Source organism: Eptesicus fuscus, chromosome 13, assembly GCF_027574615.1.
Source record: "Eptesicus fuscus isolate TK198812 chromosome 13, DD_ASM_mEF_20220401, whole genome shotgun sequence".
Taxonomy (NCBI): domain Eukaryota; kingdom Metazoa; phylum Chordata; class Mammalia; order Chiroptera; family Vespertilionidae; genus Eptesicus; species Eptesicus fuscus.
In genome coordinates this window covers 59,511,761-59,529,393 of record NC_072485.1, presented here as the reverse complement: position 1 = coordinate 59,529,393, position 17,633 = coordinate 59,511,761, and the positions used below count along the sequence as shown (strand labels likewise).

Below are 17,633 nucleotides of genomic sequence, written 5' to 3'. Positions count from 1 at the left end.
AAGAAGGACAGTAAAAGTGTAAAATCACTGTGGTAGAGCCACTAAGCTATTACATGCAGGATGTATTATGATATGGGAGACAATGGAGACAATAAGAGCAATTAGAAGCCTGCAGTTAAAGCTTGAAGTGCTAAGGGATTTATTTAGAATGCTGATATAAGACCTGATGAATAAAACTGGGGAAGAGGGAAAAGGAAGCATCAAGTCTAGACGGGATGGCTTCAGGTTAGAGCATGGGTATTTGGCAGCAGAATAAAGGGGGAAAAGGTCTTATGCCTAATAGGACAGGAATACTTTCTCAATAAAAGAAAACTCCAGATGAAATAAAATGAAAATTCCCAAAGCAACATAATAGACTTTTCTAAAGCAAAAAAAATAGGTTTTTCCAATCTATAAATGTATATTTACAATGAATTATTTTATCAGAAAAATAGCTTACCTTTATGCATAGAGGGACCTATGAACAAACATTTTATTCAACACTGCTGATGTGAGTGGAAATGATATATGAAGACAGAAGCAAACTAAGCCTTCAAGAAAGCTGTGTTTAAGCACAAATTCTCCATTATCTTTAACATCTTATTTCTCTTAGAGAGCTGAGTGCAAGAAATCAATAAATGTGGGCATTGTTTAAGGAGATAAATTTCACATTAGGTTGGAAGCATAAAGTCTACATCTCCTCTACTGTAATTGCTAGATTTCTCTCTAAAATTGTTTGATGGGTTAAGAATAACAGCAAGTTCTGGAAACTGCCACTTACACCCCATTAAAGGCCCTCTGGGCTGAGAACAAGGTGCCTTCTTGGGCAGATTCAAACCCGTGGGCCAGGCAGGCTATTCCAGGAGACGGGGCTGGGAGTAGGGAGTCAGAATTTAGGCTGGAGTTCGGGCTTCTCTGACCTCCTCAGTCCTTAATTCTGAGATAGGGCAAAATCCGTATAGGTACCCACAGCCTTTGGACCTGGGCACAAGCTACATCAAACATGGACACTTCATTAGTTCTTCTCCCTCCCCCAACCCATGACTTATTTAGGGCAGTATCTTTTTTAAATGTGCTCCTAGGAATCAGAATCACCTGAATTGCTTGTTAACATGCATATTTCTAAGCTTTAGCCTTGAGGCCCTTAAATGTGCTTTTTAAACAAATATTCTTGGTGATTCTGATGTAGAGTCGCATACTGACGCTTCCATAAAGTTTTTTTTTAAGAACAACCAACCTCTGTCCTATTTCTGTGGTAGCCTCACTGTCATATATGATCTGAGGCTCATACTAGTTATTGAATAAATGTTTGTTGCACACACACACACACACACACACACAGACACATGCACAAACTAAGAACTATTATGAATAAAGCTCACTTCAAAGGTTGACTCATTTTTAGAATTATATGATAAAACAATGCAGGACCCTTCTATCTAATGATTTCACTTTAAAATCCTTGCATAATGGAAATTGACAGTGTGATGTCAGGTGCTTTTAAATGAGTGTGCAAACATCACAGACTGACTTAATTGCCAACGTTTCTCAAGTCCCATACTTTTAAATGTTAAAAATGAAAACAATCATCAAGGAAAACATTAATTACTTACATATCATTTTTATCACATGAAGGGACCAGTTTTTCATGAAACACATCCTTGAAATTATTAAGGGAGTAATTACACGTATACACATACTTTCCAAGAAATAAACATGGCAGATTTACTTTCCTATTACTTGCCACAAGTGAGGGTGGATTCCATGAGGAATTAACAAGTTCCTAGATGATATGGCTAAGTGATCCTAACCCCACATTGGTTGGCTTGTTTCTTTGATAAAAAAACAAAAAACAAACAAAAACTGTTCCCGTATATCTGGCATTGCCCATCAAGTAACTTCTAGGTGTTTAACTATATAAACTAATATTACAAGAGAATGTTGAGGGCGCTGATGTCTGCTGAAGTCCAAGATGGCGGCGCCGGGCTGCTCCTGTTGCTGGGGATGGAAGTGCCGGAAGTGCCTCGGGTGGCCGGAAGTGCCATGTATAACCGGAAGTGCCGCCATCTTGCCAGCCCACCAACGGTGGGTTTTGGGGCCCACCGAGAAGTTGAGCCTCGAGGAGAAGGCCACAACCGCGCTTAGAGAGCCCATTCGTCTTGGGGACATCTCTCTCTCAGAGGAGATGGACCTGAAGGTTTTGCGGTTCAAGAATAAGAAACTAGCAGAGCGGTTGGAACAGCGCCAGGGTTGCGAGGATGAACTCCGAGAACGAATTGAGAAGCTGGAAAAGCGGCAGGCCACAGACGACGCCACACTCCTCATTGTCAATCACTACTGGGCCCAGCTGGATGTAACTGTGGAAGCCCTTCTCCGACACCATGAGAAGCAGTGGGAGCTGTCTTCAGGAATAGAGGTACGTGGGACCCAGGAGGGGCCGACATCAGAACTGAAGGAGACCCTGCCAGTGCAGCTACGGCCCCCACTTAGTGAGCCGGCATTGGCTTTCCTGGTGAAACAGGGCGCCAGCAGCAGTGAGGAGGTGGGGCTGCAGGGCCGAATGGAGTTCTCCAAGGCAGCCGTGTCCCGTCTGGTAGAGGTCTCAGACCGCCTACAGCGCCAGGTGGAAGGACTCTGTCAGCGAGTATGCAGTCGAAGGGAAAGGGAGCCAAGTGAGGCGGCTCGGGCACGTACCCGGGAGCTGGGCTGTGAGAACCGGAGACTTCAGGCCTTGGCCACCCAGCTACAGGAGAAGCACCACTGTATCTCCTTGGAGTACTCTGAGCTCCAGGATAAAGTGACATCGGCAGAGACCAAAGTGCTAGAGATGGAGACAACAGTAGAGGACCTGCAGTGGGACATTGACAAGCTGCACAAGCGTGAGGAAAAGCTCAATAAGCACCTGGCAGAGGCCTTGGAGCAGCTCAACTCTGGCTACTATGTATCTGGTAGCTCCTCAGGTTTCCAGGGAGGCCAGATCACACTCAGCCTGCAGAAATTTGAGATGCTGAATGCGGAGTTAGAGGAAAACCAGTTATTGGCCAACAGCCACATGGCAGAGCTGGAGAAGCTACAGGTCGAACTTCAGGAGGCTGTGCGGACCAATGAGCACCTCAAGGTGGCCCTACGGAGTCTTCCTGAGGAGGTGGTACAGGAGACAGAGGAGTACCAAATGCTGCAGGCCCAGTTCTCACTGCTTTACAATGAGTCTCTGCAAGTGAAGACACAGCTAGAGGAAACCCGGGGACTGCTGCTGGCCACCAAGAACTCACACCTGATGCACATTGAGCACCTGGAGAGCGATGAGTTGGGGCTGCAGAAGAAGTTGCGTACAGAGGTTATCCAGATGGAGGACACACTGGCCCAGGTACGCAAGGAGTATGAGATGCTGCGCATCGAGTTTGAACAGAACCTGGCCGCCAACGAGCAGGCAGGGCCCATCAACCGTGAGATGCGCCATCTGATCAGCAGCCTTCAAAGTCACAACCACCAGCTAAAGGGGGATGCCCAGCGATACAAACGGAAGCTGCGGGAAGTGCAGGCAGAGATTGGCAAGTTGCAGGCCCAGGCCAGTGGCTCTATGCACTCTATCCCCGAGGACTCTGATCTTAGTGCCCAAGACCCAGGGCAAGAAGAGGGTGGCCCAGGCCCTATTGGTGACCACGAAAGCAGAAAGGAGATGGTTTCAATGCCTGGTGCCACCATGACTACCTCCTTAGCAAAGACAGAGGAACTGGTTCCCTTTGAGGAAGATGCCCAGGCCTTAACTCCTGGGGCCCCAGGTCCCTCCTCTTGGGTCCGAGAACCTGAGCCCAGGCCCCAGTGGGAGCTTCAGGAGTGGGAAGGGCCTGGCCTGGGACCCCAATCTATGGCCTCAGCATATTCAAGAGCTGATCGGGAGAAGGCCAAGGTGGAGGATCCCAAGAGGAAAGAGTCAGAATTCCTCAGATGTCTCCGAGCAGAGCTCAAGAAGGCCCAGGAAAGCCAGAAGGAGATGAAGCTGCTGCTGGACATGTACAAAACAGTGCCTAAGGAGCAACGAGATAAGGTGCAGCTTATGGCAGCTGAATGCAAGACCAAGGCCGAGGTCAATGAGCTACGGAATCACATCCGGGAATTGGAGGAGAGGGATCAAAGGGAGAGGAAGAAGATTGCGGATGAGGATGCCCTGCGGCGCATTCGGCAGGCAGAGGAGCAGATAGAACATCTGCAGCGCAAGTTGGCTGCCACCAAGCAGGAGGAGGAGGCTCTGCTGTCAGAGATGGATGTGACAGGTCAGGCTTTTGAGGACATGCAAGAGCAAAATAGGCGGCTGCTACAACTGTTGCGGGAAAAGGATGATGCCAACTTTAAGCTGATGTCAGAGCGGATCAAGGCCAACCAGATTCACAAGCTGCTGCGAGAGGAGAGGGATGAGCTGGGCGAGCAGGTTCTTTGCCTCAAGTCTCAGGTGGATGCCCAGCTGCTGACCATGCAGACGCTGGAGGAAAAAGAGCAGGCCTTGCAGGGCAGCCTTGGAAGTGTGGAAAAGGAGCTGATGCTATGCAACCAGGCCCTGGAGCTCAATAAGAGGAAGGCTGTGGAAGCAGCCCAGCTGGCTGAAGACCTGAAGGTGCAGCTGGAGCATGTGCAGACACGGCTGCGAGAGAGCCAGCCTTGCTTGGCAGAGAGCCGTGCTGCTCGAGAGAAAGAGAGCTTCAACCTCAAGAGGGCTCAGGAGGACATCTCACGGCTGCGGCGCAAGCTGGAGAAGCAGAGGAAGGTGGAGGTTTATGCAGATGCTGATGAAATCCTCCAGGAGGAGATCAAGGAGTACAAGGCGCGGTTGACCTGCCCCTGCTGTAACACCCGCAAGAAGGATGCAGTGCTTACCAAGTGCTTCCACGTTTTCTGCTTCGAGTGTGTGCAGAGCCGCTATGAGGCCCGCCAGAGGAAGTGCCCCAAGTGCAATGTGGCCTTTGGTGCCCATGACTTCCACCGTATCTACATCAGCTGAACCTGTAACTCAGGGAACTCTGGGACACCTGTGGACCCTAGGTGCTGTGCCCCAAGTTCCTCCTTTTGTTCTGGACCCTGTGGGCCCAGCCCCTCCCCATCTAGTTGTTTGAGGTTCCTAGTACATGCTAGTGGGAGTGAGATCAGCCAAGTTCCACCTTTTTCCCTGTCAGAGCTGAGGCACCTCCTCTGCTGGAAAGATATGCTATGTGATATTAAATGGGCCCAGAGCATCCAACTGAGCTTCCTGGAAGCTGGCCCAAACCCTTCTCTGTCTCCACAGGCCCATCCCAACCCTAAGGGGGAAGTTCCTCAGGAAGTGACCCTCCATGAAAGAGGAGGCTGACTACTTGCTTACACACTCACAAGTGAGGATCAGGGATGGGCCAGGTCCCCAGCCCCTTGCTCTGAGACTAGACCCTGGAGCCCAAGGGAGTCTTCACTCCCTGACCTCCAAGCTTGGGCAAGGTTTCCCTGTCTGTGGAGTTCCCTGGGCTCTTTGGTCTGGCTCTTGTGATAAGGGCTTATGTTCTATATGGGGGGATACGGGTGGTGGTGGTGAGGGTCAGGGGGTATGGTTCTCTTTCTCTGGGAAGCTCTATGGTTGCTGCAGTCACCTAGTCCTTATTTTGGGAGTGCTGAACCAAGATCATCAGTTTCTAATGTAATGAGACCTCTCTGAATACCTATTCTCCTAAGCCAATTACCCCCACTTTATGCTTAGCAAGTCTCCAGTGAGTCCCCAGCCCTGACCCTGCTTTCATTCTGGTAGCCTTAACTGCAGTGGAGGCAAACTTCCCAGGAGGGGAAGGGATAGACTAGCAGTTGGGCCAACTTTCAGTCATTACAGGTAGAAGATCATCTAACCCTGTGACTGAGCCTGTACCTGCAATATTTGCTATGCTGCTGCCCAAGCAAACTCTGGGCTCTGGGGGCAGCAGGTGGGACCTGCAAGGTAGAGCTGCTGACAGGTTCAAGGGTCAATTCAGACCCACAGCCACTGCTCTAGAGATGTTTTGTATATGTTATATATTATAAATAAATGTTTAACCCTAAAAAATGTTTATTTGCATCCAATGTAGGAAGCATAATTCTGATTTTTAAAGTGTGAAAGAAGTAGCTACATTTTATTTTAGCCAGAGAAACAAATACAAGACAAATATTTCATCCCGATGGGTTTTATTTCTGTATTGTTCCACAAGGCAATGTTCTTCTCTGCAAGCTCCATTTTCCACCTTTCTTATAATAGTTATTAAGTGAATTCTTTATGAGTCATACCTGTCCTTAAACATACTTTTTTTTTTTTCTATCAGGGAAAGGAGGGATATAGATACTACGTGATGACAAAAGCCCCTTAGTCTTTGGAATGTTTCTTCATTTTATCACTCTGCCATGTGTGGATGTTTCTTATATTTAGTGCTCAGATAAAGCCAGTGTGTTTCCTTAGATCTGTTCAGGTAAAAGTGTAAGTAACCTAAATGAATTCGTTGGTGTCCCTAAGTATGTTATATGTCTTTAAAATGCATGGGCTAAGACATGTGTAAATACATCTAATAATTCTAACACAATTGGTTTTTGCAAAAAAAAAAAAAAAAAAAAGGTTGAGAAAATGCTTCCCAAAATGAAACATCTTTGTGGAAGATTTAAAATAATTCAAAACTAAGTATATTTTAGAAATTGAGTAGAGTCTACAGAAAGATCTTGCTTTTGCTATGGGAATAGTGTTAGAGCGCTGCTATATGTCCATGTCACAGATCTTAAAAATCTTCAGAATTTTTTCAAGTAACTAAACTACAAAGAAATATCACTAGACATCTATTAGAACAGTTAAAAGGACAGCCCATCCTAAGGGTTTATGATTATATAGAAAACTGGACCTCTCATACACTGCCGGCAACAATGTAAAATGGTATAAACATGTTGGAAAATAGTTTGGCAGTTTTTAGAGAGTTAAATGTCTACCTATTCTATAAACCAGCTATTTTTACTTCTAAGGAGTTACCCAAGAGAAATAATACTTATCTATAACAAGATTTGTAGATAGATAAATGTTCATAGCAGCTTTATTTAAAATGATAATAACTTAAAACAGTTCCAAAGTCCATTGATAGGTTAATGGATAAACAAACTCTGGTATGGACTTATAATGCAATACTACTCAGCAGTAAAGAGGAATAATCTACTGATACATGTTACAACATGGATGAATCTCAAAATGATTGTGCTGTGGGAAAGAAGGCAGAGAAAAATCACACACTGTATGATTCCATCTACATAAATGTCTAGAGAATACAAACTTATCTATAATGACAGAAAGCAGTTGGTTGCCTGAGTATAGGAGTGGAGTTGGGAGGCAGGGATTCTGAGTGCTTGAAGGAATTTTGGAAGTGATGGATATGTTCTTTATTTCAAGTGTGGTGATGATTTCACAGGTGCATACTAGTACATGTAATAAAAATGTATCCATTTATACTCTACAAATATGTACATTTTATATGTTAATTATAATTTAATAAAACTGTTATACATAAATAACTGAGATTCATTTTCTCAAACTTGTATGCATAGTAGAATCACCTGGGTGGGAAGCTTTAAATATGCTGATGCTCAGGTTCCAAACCCAAAGATTCTGATTTCTTTGCTCTGGGTGTTATTTGGACTTAAGGAATTTAAAAAAAAACACCTTTGGTTAACTCTATGAGACAGCAATTTGAAAATTTTTGGTATGCTATTTCATTTATTTTCTCTGTAAAATTAGAAGTATTTTAATTTCATGAGACTTAATGGAAGATTCAAATGCAATCATTAGTAATAAAATTAATAATTTCCTAAGAAAAATCTAGACATTGATGATATAATTCCAAGAGAAACTCTGTGTTGATGATGACAATAATGAATTATAAAAACAAAGGAAGACAATAATACTTAAAATAAAAATATACTCATTTTGTAATTGCCGTAAGTTAAATCTTATTCCATTGTCAATTATATGGATTGTCAAAACTTTTGGGAACAATTAACTTTGCTATAAAGCCATTCATTGAAAGACTTTTTCCTACCTAGAGTTCAGGAAGGAGAATGTGAGCGTCCACACTCACCTTGGCATAGATACAGCTTTCGTTGAGTCTCTGTAGTGAGCAGTTCTTTTCACAGAGAGGACACATGAAGACTTCAGTAGCCTTGCAAATTTCTTTGCTGGAGAAATCAAAGCAGAAAAAAGAAAGCATAAAGCTTCATGTTTAGGAAGGTGCTTAGCTCCTACAGTCAATCCTGTGGGAAGCAGCAACACAGAAAAAAAGAAATGGAAATAGTGGTGCTGCAGAAGAACTGAAAACTGTGGCTCCAACTTGAATTTTAGGATATTTGTGATAAAGAAGTTTCTGTTTGCTTCTTTATTTTTAGATATCTCCACCCAGATAATACAATGATCATAGGCCATATTTTTATACTTGGGAGACAGTTGTGGCTCCTTGTTACAAAAACACGTTTACACATGATGCCATGGCACGCAGGATAATTTTGTGAGGAATACCCAAGGGAATTTTAACCAAGTTCACAGGCTTGGAAGTGGCTGAGTTGGAATCAAATCTAACTATTCTGATTTCTCAAATCTATCTTTCACTTGGATCTTGCTGCCTTAGAATCACCAAAATGAACAGCATCCATAATTCACACAACTTCATAACATCCACTGCAGTAAATCGGTGCATCACGTCCACTGGAAATTTGAGAGAGTTGATTCCCCTTCCCTCCCCTCCCTTCCACTCCCCTTCTTTCTGTGTACCTTGACACACACTGTCATGCAGAACTGACAGTTTTTATTTACTGAAATATGTTATATTCTCTCTTAGAATATAACTGTATAATATCTGTCTATTCAGTTTTATGCCACTACTTTTAAAAACATCTCAGCATATATTATAGATGACTTTGTGACAGGAGTAGGGCATCAAGAATAACTTCTCAAAAGTCTCACAGCCTGAGAGTTTACAGTAACCTATTTTTAAGATGTTTTGTGCCTTTATCTGTCATGCATGGTTCTTTCCCACTGAGTATCCCTGAATAAGTTGTCTTGAAGTAAATCTGCTCTGGAAATAATGAAAGTAATTTCAAGGCTTTTGAATGTATGTCTGAACATAAAAGTTTAATTGGTGTTTGCAGCAAGAACGGCAATTTTCTAAAATGTCCACACTCAAATGCAGCAAAACAATTAATGTGAATTTCATGTGTGGAATATGTATAATCTCAAGCCATAATAAGAATAAATAGCAAGTACAAATACTATATAGTAATATAGTGTTTTGCCGTGAGCAGAGATGAATTCATGTCCATTACATTTAGTCCTCACTGCAATCTCCCGCCAGGATAATTATCCCCACAACTGAGATGAAACTGATATTTCTCAAGGTCATACAGCTAACAATAAGTAGTTAGGAGACAGACTTTAGTTTTTTTCTGATTTTGTGTCCAATTCTCCATCAACTATAATATATCTAAAAGAAGGATATATTTGCTTTATATTAAAAGGAATTTTCCTTTCAAAAACCAATTTATTAGTGATGATGATGATGCAATGAGTCTCATATACACTATAATCCTCCCATGATCACATATCATATTTCTAGTAATCAGAATGTCTATATGAAGTAGGAGGAAACAGGTAAAATAAGACATTTTAAAAGCCCCAAAGAACAAGAGGGTTATATCTTCTCTTAGTAATACCACACATTTGTACAAATAAGAATTAACACACGTCTTTAAGGAAATTTTGATTAAAATGGGCTTGTTATCATAATTCATTGTGTTTCAAGAACGACATGATATGCCCTGCATTAAAATCTCATACTAAGATGGTATTATAAAGTCGGTTTATACTATGTCATCTTCCTCATCTTCCAAATGGTCAAACAAAAGCACCAAGTCTAAAATCCAAGCCATAAGAATGAATCCTGTTTTTAATTCCAGAATCATTAAAATCATTTTCTATAACATGCTCAAGTTTAACTTGATATGTAATAAAAAATATTAAACAATTTTTGACAATGTAATTTGTAGCCTTATTGAGACTATGGGGAATTTCTTTGATTTTACTTCACCACTAGAGGGAGGAAGAGTGCCAGCATGAGTGTTTCTTAATTTCTTTTGCTGAGCAGGATAATGTAAACCAGCCCTTGAATTATGGCTTTCTTTTGTTTAATATCTATTGTCAGATATACTCATAGGAACAGAGAATACTGTTTGCCAAGGGGTGGGGGAGAGAGAAGTGGGAATTGCTGTGCAAAAGTATAGCATTTCAGCTATGCAAGATAAGTAAGTTCTAGAGATCTGCTCTACAATGTGTGCCCACAGTTAACAATTCTGTAATGTGACTTACATATTTTGATTGAGAGAGAGAGAGAGAGAGAGAGAGAGAGAGAGAGAGAGAGAGAGAAGGAGAGAGGGGGAGAGAGAGAGAGAGAGAGAGAGAGAGAGAGAGAGAGAGAGAGAGAGAGAGAAACAGAGATACAGAGATACACTGATGTGAGAGAGAAACATTGATGGTGGCCTCTGGTATGCACCCTGACCAGGAATCGAATCCACAACCTTTTGGTGTATGGGACAATGCTCCAACCAACTAAGTCACCTGGCCAGGGCTGCAGTTAAACATTTTTGAAGAGGATAGATCTACAATTTTAAAAACATATTAGATAGAGGTTTGAAAATGAGCTGCCCATTTTAAATAGAAAATGCTGTTAAGAGCCTTTAGGGCCAGGGTGACCATTGCCTCCCCTGACCGAGTCATTTACCTCTCTGAGGATCAATATCTTTATTTCTAGTAAGAGATAATATCTAACTGGGATATTACATAATAAATGAAAGAAACCCTTGTTGCTAAGGGTTTTGTCAGGAGACAGATTGAGAGGCCCTTTAGAACTCAGCTGCTTTTGAAAAGCTGGTCGGTACTGAGCCCCACACACATTTCTTGGTAAATTCTAATGCCAAAGGGGAAAGAATGGACTAGGAAGTTGGGGTTTTTGTTCTTTGCTCTGGACCTGAAACCCAGGGCGTGAGGCCATATCCACCTGCTTGCTCATTTTTATATTCTTATGATATGTCCTCTCATATGCATAAATCAGACCACATTTCATTCTATAAGAGCAATGAACACATGTAAACATATACATGTAAATATATATATAATATATATTATATATGTAATATATATAATATATATTATATATATATGTATACACACACACACACACAAATACATCTACAACTTGGTTATATAATTCTACTGCAGGGCAATTAAGAAATACGACTTTAACTTATGTGAACTTAGCTGATAGGAACATAATAAATACAACCAAATCCTCAGCTTTTTGACATTTTAAACAAAAAAGAACTTAAAAATTATACTAAAACAAAGCAATACAAAATAAAAGCCCTGAATTCTCACACACCCGCAGTGATAACACCTACAACTTAACCACAACTGACACCTTGAATGGAAAATTTCAGCTCTATGAAATTTTGAAAGTCAAGATATTCAGTGAAGCTTATCTTGATTTAGAATAGAAAGTCTGACAGGATCTTAATTACAGTGTGACAGAGGTAGCAGTTATATAACACCATAAAGCACTGAGGAAAAAAGTTTGCTAATGCCTTTTAAAACACTCCTTGTACTAACGGTTAAAGAATATTTACCTCATACAAAAGAGGCCTAATTTACCCCATGGGTACATGAATCAATAGGAACAGCAAATCTATTCTTCTCATCGCCTTTTGTTCATTTTCAGGTTTGGAGGGGTGGATGGGGGAGTCCACATAGCGTGATAAAACCTTGTGAATGTGTACCCATTGAATCAACTTGAACAATAGGTCGTCTAAGAATAATTTTCTTTCTGTTAATTCATTTTAAAAACTGTTTTCTAACGCCATCAAGACTCCACCAGAGAACTGTTAGAACTAATAAGCACATTCAGTAAAGTTGCAGGATACAAAATCAATAATATACAAATATCACATGTTCCTATACACTAACAACAAGCTATCAGAAAGAGAAATTAAGAAAAAAATCCCATTTATAACTGCATTAAAAATAATAAAATACTTAGGAATAAATTTAATGTAGGAGGTGAAAGATCTAGCCACAGAAAACTCTAAGATAGTGATTAAATAAATGGAAGGACAGGAAGATGTTATCTTCCATAGTGCAAACTCTGAAATAAACCTGTGACTAGATGAAATGCTTTGGAACAGTAGGTGATTTTTTTGTTGTTTGTTTTGATGCTAATTATCCTTTGGATTTCATGCTGAGATACCAAATCAAGGAAGTTGGCTGTGGAGCAGGATTCATCTCTAGAACAAAGAAAGTACTTTGTTTTTAGGGAAACTGTATAGAATGGTCATAATATATATATATTATGACCATTCTATACATATTTTTTTAAAAATCAAGGAAATGAATTGTCATGATTCCCTCAACTGTCCTGATTACTACCCAGTGCCAAGGCCATGATTAAAAGTTGGAACAACAACAAAAAGTGCTGAGCTTTGGACGAAAGAAGTGTTTTTTCATGTTTTGAATTGTACCACATAAGGTTGGATTTAATGATATCCTTGTGATATATGAAGAAGAACATGCTGTTGAGAGTCTTTGGTGCCAGAGTGACTGTTGCCTCTGCTGAATAATAATGTACTGATCCTATATCCAAATCTTGGGTCATTCAACTTTAACAAAAGAATCTCTATTCTGATAAATGTGTGATTTATTTCACTTCTATCTGGATATCTTAAGTTGATGCAAAAATACTACAATATCTGTTCCTAGAGAGTAAGAAGAGAGTAGAAAGCAACTTTCTGTTCTCAGGAGAGCAGGCTGCTTAGAGAAAGGCTTATGTGGGATGAGTATTTTGTTTAGTCACCTTTAAGTATGTAAGATTCCCTCATCAGCAAAAAGGAATACTCACCTCAAAGGCTGATAGAAAAGGGTATATTAAATGAAACAACATATTTGGAAGGTCTTTGTATACTGTAAGTGATAAAAGGATTGTAACTATATAATTATTTGAACTAATGTTTTAAGAGGGCATTCAAGACTTCCAAATGCTATGCAAATATAAATTACATAACTGTCTACTGCATTATTGAATTGTTATGTGGCATATACTAGAAAGAAAAATTTGACATACACAGAAATAATTTTACGGCTTATGCAAAATAATTTTCATATAACAATGTTATTGTCGTAATTAGCTAGCTAATATTAATAATAGAAAGAAAGCAAAGGGATGGCCAGACATTATAAGCATGGTCATCTGGGCAGCTTCACCAGGAAGCTAAAACTTCATGCTCCCTAGGGAACCATCTGTCCATTCCCTGCAGATCACTGGGGTAAGGAATCAAACAAAGAGATAGATGGGCGCATGTGCAATAAAGTGATGTATGGAAGGTGCTTTTGCCTGTGAGTCTAACCTGGGAAAAAGATACTTGGCTAGGGGCTAGAGCCACTGCAAGCATGCAAAATCTTGGAGGGTTAAAATCCTCAGACTAAGAATTCTGTCTCTCTTGTTCTGCTCCTGATCTCTTGTGCTCTTGTTCCCTTGCTCCATGACCCGCACTGGCGTGTGGGTTAGCACACCATTTGGCCTTAGTAGATGCGTGGCCCTTAGCCATGTAGACCCCAAACGCAATGGACTGCAGCTGGGAACACAAGCTAACCTGGCCAAATGCTGGACTGGATTGAGCTTTAATATGGAGTGGAAACTCTGGGCAGTGACTTCAATCCTAGCTCTGCTGAAGATAAGGCTGAGACAGGGAAATGGGACCATGGAAGGAAACCTCCTTAATTTTACATCATCAATAAAGCTTTTCAAGATCCCCCATCCTCCCAGGGAAGCCTCAGGGAGTTCTTTTTCCCGTGGCACCCCAAGAAGCCCACTTCCGCCAGCCACAGGAGGGCAACCCACCCTTAACAATAGTAGAGAAATTACCTTTTTTATTGTGATGCTCCCCTACCAAAACCAACCAAACAAACAAAGAACAAAACCCGACAAAAGCAGCAATAAATTATAGTACCATTACTTGTTTTTATAGTCAGCATTATCATAAAGCTTTTGTCCAATGAGAAGAAAGGCTAACAATTTTCAACAAGTCTGTTAGTAGCTTACCTTACTTGACTTGCATTCATTGTAAATATTCCATAGAAGAAAACACACAAGCCAACCAGTGCTGCAGGAATCAGCATTCCAGTATACCATCCCAGCCACGCAAAGTATAGCCCAATCTTCTCACCAAAATACAGCCTGCACGAGAAAGCAAATTGTTAGCTTAAGGCAACATAAGTGACACTACACCTTGTCAGAATTTCAGATGACACTTGTGGCTTCCAGCCCAGTGCCTTGGTAGCTCCACCTGGGTTATCCTAATATTAATGGTTGCTAATGATTCTAATAATGGTGACATTGTTTATCTTTAAACATTGTCCTCATAGCAACAATTTTATAAAATATATTTATTTCTGTGTCAAACTTAATATGGTTCATAAAGCTTTTTACAAGCAAATTCTTGCTTTTCTCCATCCTCCTAGAAGGAACCCTTTTTGTTTTCCACACACATATCTGTGCCACACCATATTGCTCTCGCATAAATTAGAAAAAAGTCTCCTCTGTAGGTGGATGGGGAGAGCAGAAACAATTCCATTAGCACCCTTGGCCAGACTCCCTTATGCTACACACAATCTGCACAATTATGTCACATCATCATCAACGAAATTCAAGTCTGAAGTTTCAGCAGCACATGATTCTTTTATTGGTTCATGCTTTGGAATATTACATTTTACCTTTGTCCTGTGCCTGGCTTGTACTTACCCTTCACTTTATATCACTGACTTCCACTCCAACCCTGGGTTAGATGTCCCGCCCTCAGCCATGTTTCCGTGTCCTAAATTTATACACGGCATGGCTCTGACCCAGCACTCCTCCATGTCCTTCCCCTTCCCATGACTGAAAGTTGCTGAGAAGTGGACCGTGTCTTGTTTTACTAGCTCTCACCACAGGAAGGATCAAATGAAGATAAGGGAATGAATGTATTTTATTTCCCTTCAGCTGATAAATACCGTTTATATGGAAATGGCAGAAGAATATCGTGGTTCTAAAAACTACTCAATTGCTCTTTCATCACCAAGTCTACTGTCAATATAAACTGTCACACCATTTCTAAAGCTCTGGTAAGAGATAAAAAAATTTTTGAATTCTCTCCTACTATTTGGTCCCCATTTTCTAAAAATGGTTACTTAACACACAGCTTTTTTTTCCCCAGCAGTAGTTTTAAAGACTGTTGTTTTATAGTTCATTTGGGCAGTGATTCTTGCTGGGAAGAAAATTATCTTGTTATTTTTTTTTCCTTAACAAGACTTGTCTTTCTGAAAATTATTTTTTTTCTACTTTATTTTCTATATTGAGTCAACTAAAACTTGTGTATATTCTACCAAGTGTGGACATAAGGTCATCCTCCTTTAAGCATCATTTATCTGATATTTTGATGTTTTTGTCCATTTATTTCTCCTAGGAGACATGTATATTCATTTTTTTTACAATATACAATATTTTTATACAATACTAGAACCCGATGCACAAAATTTGTGCAAGAGTAGGCCTTCCTTCCCCCAACTGCCAGCACCATCTTCCCTCTGGCACCTGGGACCCAGTTTCCCTCCATCTGCCCACAGGCACCCCGGGACCTGGCCTCCCTTGCAGCCCCAGCTTCGTTCGGAAGGTTGTCCGGAGGATGTCTGGTCTAACTAGCATATTACACTTTTATTATTATAGATTTTTATGTTCTACTTTGAAACAGAAGATTATTTTAATAACATGTATTGCAATAGGGCTTTGTGCCTTTAAACAAGTATTCCTTTGAAGGTTGGAGTCTTACTAATATATTACTAATATATAAGAATATCTTTAGAATAATTATAGAAGATTACACAGATAGACCCCTTATATAGACATTATTATATTGATATTTTAAACTTCACATTGTTAAAGGTTAAATAAGAGGTAACAATATTATTTGACAGGAGTACATATATTTACCTGAGTTACATCAAAATAAAATAAATCATGAGTAGGAGAGTATTTCAAGACTAATTCAAGTTGAGGATAATTACTCACTAGGATAAACTTCCTGGAATAGAATAGATACTGAATCTTTGTTGAAAGATAAGTATATGCGTACTAGTAGATGCTTTGTTGGTCATTTTCTTCTTTGCTCTCAAAACCATTTTCTGCTTTCTTGGTTTTGATTTTGATTGGTTTTCACAGGGAAGTAGATTACACAGGTTCCCTCATAAATTGCTCAGGGTTAAGTTGGGCGAGGAGGTACTGGGAGACACCAAGGTGGAAGGAAGGGAGAAGCCAGGAACTTTTCTGCTCTTGTGGTTGTCCTCAGTGCTGTCTCCAGAGCATCCATGGCTTCTTCATAAGCTTTACTCCCTACACATTCACTTTGTTACAGGTAGTTAATCATGGATTGCACAGTCTAAGTTTTAGGCACTGAAATATACTTCATTCTATTTCCCCTTCAGCTTGAGGGTAGTTAGCAATCTTCTACCATTGTTAATCTCTGGTTGCCTTATTATTCCTGTTTGATTTCTCAGCTTTCCCATCCTCTGTGTAACCAATTTCCTAAATTAAATTCCTTTTATTGAAAAGACCCATAGTGGTTTATTTTTTATTTTTTTGCTGATTGCATCAATACAGATAATTTGATGAGTAAATTAAATAGTTTCCAATATAAGAAAATGACAATAAAACAACATATATATTTCATATTGATCCATCCCCAGTACCTGATTAAATCCAGGGGCTGGTGCTTGTACCACATTCCCCAGCGTGCCCAGCGCTCGTATAATAGATGCCTGTTATTCTGAGGTCCATGGGTTTTGATGGGCTGGCTACTCTTGTAGGCTCCCTGAAAGAGATAAAATAAGATAAATCAATACCCATTCTCTTACTGGAATTTGAACTACATAGAAATTGGTTTTGCTTTTTTTCCAATATAGAGTAATTTAATAATTTATTGAAAGCTTAAGAAATTGTATATTTAGCTCATCTCTGGAATGATGATTACTTTACATATCTCTCCCTCATTAAAAATATTCTGATAGCTCCTTAAAAATCCTTTGTTAAATTTCCTTTCTTAAAAAAAAGAATAGTTTATTGATTTTTAGAGAGAGAGGAAGGGAGGAAAAAGAAACATTGATAGGAGAGCATAACATCAATTGGCTGCCTCCTGCACACACCCTACCAGGGATCAAGACCACAACATAGGCATGTGCCCTGACCAGGAATCAAAAGACTTAAACGTAAGACAGGAAACCATAAAAATCTTAGGAGGAATCCACAGGCAGAAAAATATCAGACATATGTCAAAGCAATATGTTTACTGACACATCTCCTAGGACAATGGAAACTAAAGAGAAAATAAACAAATGGGACTACATCAAAATAAAAAGCTTCTGCACAGCAAAAGAAACCATCAACAAAACAACAAGAAAGCCCATTGCATGGGAGAATATATATGCAAATGTTATCTCCAATAAGGGTTTAATCTCTAAAATTTATAAGGAACTTGTACAATTTAACAAAAGGAAGATAAATAATCCAATAAAAAAATGG

At 40.2% G+C, this 17,633-nt stretch overlaps 2 protein-coding genes across 2 annotated transcripts in view; one reads left to right on the top strand and one right to left on the bottom strand.

Moving 5' to 3' along the window:
* ANO3 (anoctamin 3) overlaps positions 1-17,633 on the bottom strand; it is a 279,163-nt gene that overhangs the window by 72,837 nt on the left and 188,693 nt on the right. The window contains exons 12-14 of the mRNA XM_054725150.1: positions 16,805-16,926; positions 14,127-14,261; positions 8,073-8,169 (exon numbers count right to left, since the gene is read on the bottom strand). Coding sequence (XP_054581125.1) covers positions 8,073-8,169; positions 14,127-14,261; positions 16,805-16,926 — 354 coding nt within the window. The remainder of the gene's footprint in view (positions 1-8,072; positions 8,170-14,126; positions 14,262-16,804; positions 16,927-17,633) is intronic.
* Positions 1,952-6,110, top strand: LOC103292746 (E3 ubiquitin-protein ligase BRE1B-like). The gene has a single exon (XM_054724943.1). The coding sequence runs from the start codon at positions 1,952-1,954 to the stop codon at positions 4,973-4,975; it is 3,024 nt and encodes a 1,007-aa protein (XP_054580918.1). The 3' UTR covers positions 4,976-6,110.